Source organism: Squalius cephalus, assembly GCF_949319135.1.
Source record: "Squalius cephalus genome assembly, chromosome: 5".
NCBI classification, from domain to species: domain Eukaryota; kingdom Metazoa; phylum Chordata; class Actinopteri; order Cypriniformes; family Leuciscidae; genus Squalius; species Squalius cephalus.
In genome coordinates, this window is record NC_137126.1 from 1,141,229 (window position 1) to 1,149,212 (window position 7,984).

General features: G+C 43.7%; 1 protein-coding gene across 1 annotated transcript in view; it reads right to left on the minus strand.

Annotated features, from left to right (window-relative positions):
* The window catches only part of nup214 (nucleoporin 214), a 94,183-nt gene extending 87,735 nt beyond the window's left edge, over positions 1 to 6,448 (minus strand). The window contains exons 1-3 of the mRNA XM_079872171.1: positions 6,238 to 6,448; positions 4,665 to 4,860; positions 2,697 to 2,848 (exon numbers count right to left, since the gene is read on the minus strand). Of these exons, the coding sequence (XP_079728297.1) occupies positions 2,697 to 2,848; positions 4,665 to 4,860; positions 6,238 to 6,279 (390 nt within the window). The 5' untranslated portion in view covers positions 6,280 to 6,448. The remainder of the gene's footprint in view (positions 1 to 2,696; positions 2,849 to 4,664; positions 4,861 to 6,237) is intronic.
* Positions 6,449 to 7,984: the final 1,536 nt, after the last annotated feature.

Sequence of the window (7,984 nt, forward strand, 5' to 3'; positions counted from 1 at the left end):
GAGGTGTGTGAGGAGAGGTGTGTGTGAGGAGAGGTGTGTGAGGAGAGGTGTGTGTGGAGAGGTGTGTGAGGAGAGGTGTGTGTGAGGAGAGGTGTGTGTGAGGAGAGGTGTGTGTGAGGAGAGGTGTGTGAGGAGAGGTGTGTGAGGAGAGGTGTGTGTGGAGAGGTGTGTGAGGAGAGGTGTGTGTGAGGAGAGGTGTGTGTGAGGAGAGGTGTGTGTGAGGAGAGGTGTGTGTGAGGAGAGGTGTGTGAGGAGAGGTGTGTGAGGAGAGGTGTGTGAGGAGAGGTGTGTGAGGAGAGGTGTGTGAGGAGAGGTGTGTGTGTGAGGAGAGGTGTGTGTGTGAGGAGAGGTGTGTGTGTGTGTGAGGAGAGGTGTGTGTGAGGAGAGGTGTGTGAGGAGAGGTGTGTGAGGAGAGGTGTGTGTGGAGAGGTGTGTGTGAGGAGAGGTGTGTGAGGAGAGGTGTGTGTGAGGAGAGGTGTGTGTGAGGAGAGGTGTGTGTGAGGAGAGGTGTGTGAGGAGAGGTGTGTGTGTGAGGAGAGGTGTGTGTGTGAGGAGAGGTGTGTGTGAGGAGAGGTGTGTGTGAGGAGAGGTGTGTGAGGAGAGGTGTGTGAGGAGAGGTGTGTGTGAGGAGAGGTGTGTGTGAGGAGAGGTGTGTGAGGAGAGGTGTGTGTGAGGAGAGGTGTGTGTGAGGAGAGGTGTGTGTGAGGAGAGGTGTGTGTGAGGAGAGGTGTGTGTGAGGAGAGGTGTGTGAGGAGAGGTGTGTGTGAGGAGAGGTGTGTGAGGAGAGGTGTGTGTGAGGAGAGGTGTGTGAGGAGAGGTGTGTGAGGAGAGGTGTGTGAGGAGAGGTGTGTGTGGAGAGGTGTGTGAGGAGAGGTGTGTGTGAGGAGAGGTGTGTGTGAGGAGAGGTGTGTGAGGAGAGGTGTGTGAGGAGAGGTGTGTGTGTGGAGAGGTGTGTGAGGAGAGGTGTGTGAGGAGAGGTGTGTGTGAGGAGAGGTGTGTGTGAGGAGAGGTGTGTGTGAGGAGAGGTGTGTGTGAGGAGAGGTGTGTGTGGAGAGGTGTGTGAGGAGAGGTGTGTGTGAGGAGAGGTGTGTGTGAGGAGAGGTGTGTGTGAGGAGAGGTGTGTGAGGAGAGGTGTGTGTGAGGAGAGGTGTGTGAGGAGAGGTGTGTGTGAGGAGAGGTGTGTGAGGAGAGGTGTGTGAGGAGAGGTGTGTGAGGAGAGGTGTGTGAGGAGAGGTGTGTGTGTGTGAGGAGAGGTGTGTGTGAGGAGAGGTGTGTGTGAGGAGAGGTGTGTGAGGAGAGGTGTGTGTGGAGAGGTGTGTGTGGAGAGGTGTGTGTGAGGAGAGGTGTGTGTGAGGAGAGGTGTGTGTGTGGAGAGGTGTGTGTGAGGAGAGGTGTGTGTGAGGAGAGGTGTGTGTGAGGAGAGGTGTGTGTGAGGAGAGGTGTGTGTGAGGAGAGGTGTGTGTGAGGAGAGGTGTGTGTGAGGAGAGGTGTGTGTGAGGAGAGGTGTGTGTGAGGAGAGGTGTGTGTGAGGAGAGGTGTGTGTGAGGAGAGGTGTGTGTGAGGAGAGGTGTGTGTGAGGAGAGGTGTGTGAGGAGAGGTGTGTGAGGAGAGGTGTGTGAGGAGAGGTGTGTGAGGAGAGGTGTGTGTGGAGAGGTGTGTGAGGAGAGGTGTGTGTGAGGAGAGGTGTGTGTGAGGAGAGGTGTGTGAGGAGAGGTGTGTGAGGAGAGGTGTGTGTGGAGAGGTGTGTGTGTGGAGAGGTGTGTGAGGAGAGGTGTGTGAGGAGAGGTGTGTGAGGAGAGGTGTGTGAGGAGAGGTGTGTGTGAGGAGAGGTGTGTGAGGAGAGGTGTGTGTGGAGAGGTGTGTGTGGAGAGGTGTGTGTGAGGAGAGGTGTGTGTGAGGAGAGGTGTGTGTGTGAGGAGAGGTGTGTGAGGAGAGGTGTGTGAGGAGAGGTGTGTGAGGAGAGGTGTGTGAGGAGAGGTGTGTGAGGAGAGGTGTGTGTGGAGAGGTGTGTGTGTGGAGAGGTGTGTGAGGAGAGGTGTGTGTGAGGAGAGGTGTGTGTGAGGAGAGGTGTGTGAGGAGAGGTGTGTGTGGAGAGGTGTGTGTGTGGAGAGGTGTGTGAGGAGAGGTGTGTGTGAGGAGAGGTGTGTGAGGAGAGGTGTGTGTGGAGAGGTGTGTGAGGAGAGGTGTGTGTGAGGAGAGGTGTGTGTGAGGAGAGGTGTGTGAGGAGAGGTGTGTGTGAGGAGAGGTGTGTGTGAGGAGAGGTGTGTGAGGAGAGGTGTGTGAGGAGAGGTGTGTGTGGAGAGGTGTGTGAGGAGAGGTGTGTGTGAGGAGAGGTGTGTGTGAGGAGAGGTGTGTGTGAGGAGAGGTGTGTGAGGAGAGGTGTGTGAGGAGAGGTGTGTGAGGAGAGGTGTGTGAGGAGAGGTGTGTGAGGAGAGGTGTGTGTGAGGAGAGGTGTGTGTGGAGAGGTGTGTGTGTGGAGAGGTGTGTGAGGAGAGGTGTGTGTGAGGAGAGGTGTGTGAGGAGAGGTGTGTGTGAGGAGAGGTGTGTGAGGAGAGGTGTGTGAGGAGAGGTGTGTGTGAGGAGAGGTGTGTGTGGAGAGGTGTGTGAGGAGAGGTGTGTGAGGAGAGGTGTGTGTGAGGAGAGGTGTGTGTGGAGAGGTGTGTGAGGAGAGGTGTGTGTGAGGAGAGGTGTGTGACCTTTTTGAGGAGCGTGCGCACGTCGTAGAAGTCCAGCGTGAGGTCAGAGGATTCGCTCGCTCCACACACACACAGCGTGAGCTCATCGCTGCTCAGGGCCATGTGATGCATCGCCACGGCAACAGTCACCGTCGCGGCGCTCGAACACTCGACTGATGACACACACACACACACACGAGGCATTATTTCAACATTAAGAAAGCTATAAAAGCATCTAGAATGTTTGCAATGTTTAATATTCTTTCATAATATGCTTTTATTCATTTGTGTTGTACTTTTTCTTTCTTTTACATCTTTTGGCAAAACATTTTCAACAGGTAAATTAGGCTTCCTTAAATTATCTTTCTTGACTATTGGAACTATAATTTGTTTATTGTCTGAAAGTTTGTCTGTTTTTGTATATTTGTAAAAAATAAATCCCCCCAAAATTGAATAAATAATAATAATAATAACAAGAGTATTAAACTTGGCATGAAACTGAAGTTGTGCTGGTCTCCTCTATTGTGCCGTATATCCGAGTGAAGCGCTTCTGGAACAAGAACACATGTGGGCGGGGCTTGATTGTGTCCGTGGGGAGTTGATTGGATGATTGGATGGTTGTGGTTTGCTATTGGCTGACCTCATGTGAGTGACAGGTTGCCCCGCCCACATCATCAGAGAAGAGAAGTTCAAATGACTTATCCACAGTATTCCTACGCCCCATGATGCTTTGCACGAACTATGTGTGTAACTTCCGTTAAGCTGTAAACAATCAGTGAAAGACTCGCTCTATGAACGCAATAATATATTTTTAAACTGTGTAAATTGACATTACATTAATCTACTCACCCTTCAACCATTGAACATTAAAAGGACATTTAAAAGTGTAAAAGCATCAACAACGGACTTTCTACAGACCATGAATAACCACAAAAGCGTAATCTTTCCACAGCAATCAGACGGTTAAACATCACTATAGTAATATATATATATATATATATCTGTATTATGTAACTTATGTTGCCTTAATCAAAAATGTTCATTAACTGCAGCATTACGAGACACTATTTCAAAGTGATTTCCGTCATTTTGTCATTTCGGATTGCTTGGGTCCTCAGCTGGGACTCATCAACACACCGGTGTGGTGAACAAATGAGTCCTATTGAAGAGATGAGTCCGAGCTTAGGACCCCATTAGTAGGCCAGTAGTATGCCTGATCTAAATCTGTTCTCGCGACAACCTGTAGCTGACGTTAGCTGTTTTAGTGTTATTATGTGGTAGCTTTATGTAGAATGCTAAATCCCGCCGCTATATGCAAGGTAAGTAAATTAAATTGTATATTGTATATGTAAATTGTATATATTCTATAGCTAATATTTAAAATCTCAAGTTGCGTCAATAGCAGAGGAGAATGTAAAAATACTACCGTTATTGTGTCACGAAATGTAGTTTTAAGAGTTTCTCAGTCGAGAATGCAGTTGTTTTAAGCTCAAATATGTTGTTTATTTATAAAAAATTTCGGTTAAATACTAGTATATGAAACATATAAGTTAAAATACATTAACGACTCATTATAGCGTAGTACAAACGTCTTCTATAATAAAGTGATTTTGTATGATTTGTAACCAGGCACTAAAGCGATTACCCATAAAACGTGCTTTGAACAAATGAGATTGCTTGGGTCCTAAGCTCGGACTCATCTCTTCAGTAGGACTCATTTGTTCACCACACCGGCACAGAAAATGTCATTTTAAAACTGTGACCGGTCCTGGACCCTTCCTCCACCTAACTCCAGCTCCTGGTTCTGGTGTTCTCTGAGTGCATCCTAACCCTAACTCCAGCTCCTGGTTCTGGTTCTGGTGTTCTCTGAGTGCACCCTAACCCTAACTCCAGCTCCTGGTTCTGGTTCTGGTGTTCTCTGAGTGCACCCTAACCCTAACTCCAGCTCCTGGTTCTGGTTCTGGTGTTCTCTGAGTGCACGGGTCTCACCGGTGTGGTTGGGGTTTCCCTCCTGCCGCCCCGCCGCGATGACGTCTCTCGTCCAGAACACCTTCAGCACTCGCTCTCGGCCGGCGAACGTCAGGCCGTACTTGTTGGAGACGCAGAGCAGACTGGAGCGCTGCTTCGGCAGATCCACACACGCCTCGAACACGCGGATCTTCTTCATCTGGCGGAACTGGAAGTCCTGGAGGGAGAGATGATGGACATGTCAGACACAAGCTGTGGAGCGGGGAGATGTTTAATGTTTCTGAAACAGTCTCTTCTGCTTACCAAGACTGCGATTATTTGATGAACAATATATATATATTATTCCAGTGTAAATCATAATTTAATCGTAATTTATTCCTGTGATCAAAGCTGAATGTTCAGCATCATTACTCCAGTCTTCAGTGTCACATGATCCTTCAGAAATCACTCTAATATGATGATTTGATGCTCAAGAAACATTTATGATTATTATCAGTGTTCAAAACAGTTGCTATTATTGCGATTATTTGATGAATAGACACTTCAAAAGAACAGCGTTTATCTGAAATAGAAAGCTTTTGCAACATTAAACACCGTTCAAAAGTTTGGGGTCAGTAAGAATTATTATTTTATTTTTGGGGGAAAGAAATGAAAATAAATCAATACTTTTATTCATCAATAATTAAATTGATCAAAAGTGACAGTAACAACATTTATAATGTTTCAAACTAATCGATTACAGATAAATGCTGTTCTTTTGAACTTTCTATTCATCAAGAATTTGTACACGACTGTTTTCAACACTGATAATAATCATAAATGTTTCTTGATCATCAGATCATCATATTAGAGTGATTTCTGAAGGATCATGTGACACTGAAGACTGGAGTAATGAAGATCACAGGAATAAATGCCACTTTACTATATTCACATAGAGAAATTCACATTTTAAATTGTCATTATATTTGACAATATTGATATTTTTTGTTTTTCTGTATTTTTAATCAAATAAACACAGCCTTGGTGAGGAGAAGAGACTCTTTTAAAGACATTAAAAATCTTACCGATCCCAAACTTGATTGGTAACTTAGTGTAACGTTATATAATAATGATCATGTGACAGAAGTGAAACTGATATCATTTTATAGCACGAGTGACTCTAAATCTATTACATTTCTTTAAATTTCAGATAATCGAGTCCAATAATAATAACAGTCATGATGAAATGAACCTAACTTAAGTTACATGTTGAGAATCTGATGGGAAGATATTGAGAAGTGTGAAGTTATGACAGTTTATATACATATATTAATATATAAGCCCGCAATAGCTCTAATGTAACTTACCTGTGAATTTATAATATTTAACTCATTAAACTCTCTAAGAATTAGAGATATTTTACAAAAATGACACTAACGTACACCAATTCATAAGAGACAGTAACGTTAAACACATTCACACAGGCACGAACTACATGTATTCAAACGAACTATATAATCTATATCTGCCAGAGAACGTTGTAGTAGTAGTAGTAATAATAATAATAATAATAATAATATTAATAATAACAACAACACTAGCCGGTGAGTCTCACCTTCATCTCTCTCTCTGGAATGGAGTCCGGATCGTCTCCCATCTTCACTGAGATTCCCCCTCGGGTCGTCAACGGCAGTAACAAGTAAATATGTCGGTAATTACGTTATTAATGAGGAATTAATGAATTTATTCTGCTCATCTCAAACTCTGTGCGTGTTAGCAAGAACCCGCGTTGAACTTTGGCAGGAAGTGACGCGTGTTTTGAAGCGGAAGCGTGTGTCGTGTGCATCTCGCCAGACAGTGGCCTCTGCTGGCCAAACGCAGCTGAGCAGGATTTATTTATTTATTGAACTATATATGTCATGTACAAACAAACATGAGCTGATAATAATAACCAATAATAATACAGAGCTTTTCAATCTTTCAGACACAGATATGAGCGGGACCCCATCCTACAGTTTAAAAAATAGCTTTAGATTCATAAGTATAAAGACACAATTTAGGCTATACTGTGAAAAATCAATGTGTAGAAATATGTTTATTTTAATAATTTATTTATTTTAGTTTTGATCTACATTTTTCCACAGACCCCCTAACATTCCCTAGCAGACCCAATTTATACTGTGAAAACATAATTTGATAAATATATGTAAAATATGACTTATTTTAATATTTCATTTAAGTATATATATATACACACACACACACACACACACATATGTATATATTTTTTTTTTTTTACAGTTCAACTCTAGATTTTTTCATGAGTATTCCTTGTATTTCCCTGCAGACCCAATTTATACTGTCACAATTTATATTACAAATATGTGTAAAATATTATTTGAAAAACATTTTTCATTTCTGTTATGGTAGACTACATTATTCGATTTTTTCTACTCACAATATATTATTTATTTTTAACTTATTTGTATTTATTTCCGACAGTTTTACTCTAAATTTTCCCACTGGATTTCCTAGCGGCCCCTGAAGGTCCCGCAATTGAATTCATAATGCATAATAACGTTATAATAAACTGTAAACCGTAAGTATTTGTATTTCTATAATGGATGTGTCAGTGCAAAGTGACCATATTTGATCATTAAAAGTCAACGCATTTAACGTTAAACTGCTGTCTGACAAGGATCTATTTGTTTTATGAGCAGCAGGATAATCATATTCATCCGCACAGAGCCGAAGCACAACCAAAAGAGTGTTCTTCCGCGAAATACGTGCAGTTTTGCGTTTTAACCACTAGAGGGACACACCGTGCACTTTTCAACAGCATCACACAACACAAAGACACTGGGAATGAAAGAGATTTTATTTGTGACATATTGCAGTAGACATAATGGTTTCTTAGTTCAATAAAAAAGCAGTTTAATGGTTTATTATAAACTCTCTTAAGGAACCTGTCTTTAATGCAAAGCATGAGAGCGCATCGCTACAGGCAAAGCTCGAGCTATCGTTCTCGGAGTCGCGATGTTTGAGTCGGTGTGTTCAGACGAGACACACACTGAAGATCCTGAAACACTTCTTCCTCTGATTGTCGGCGCTCAAGGCTTTAAAGCTCCCAGTGAATTTATTTCACACGAACTGTGAGGCGTTTAAAGTGCTGCCGTTATTTACAAGGGGAAACACACACACACACACACACACGCACACGCATAGTGCGCATGCGCAGACGCGACACCAGCATGCAGTTATCAGCAGAGCAGAGAATTAATGCGCGTATTAATTTGAATAATTAAACAGTAAGTCATTCGGTTGCACAGAGGAATATGCAATTACACTGCAATGCTGTGGCG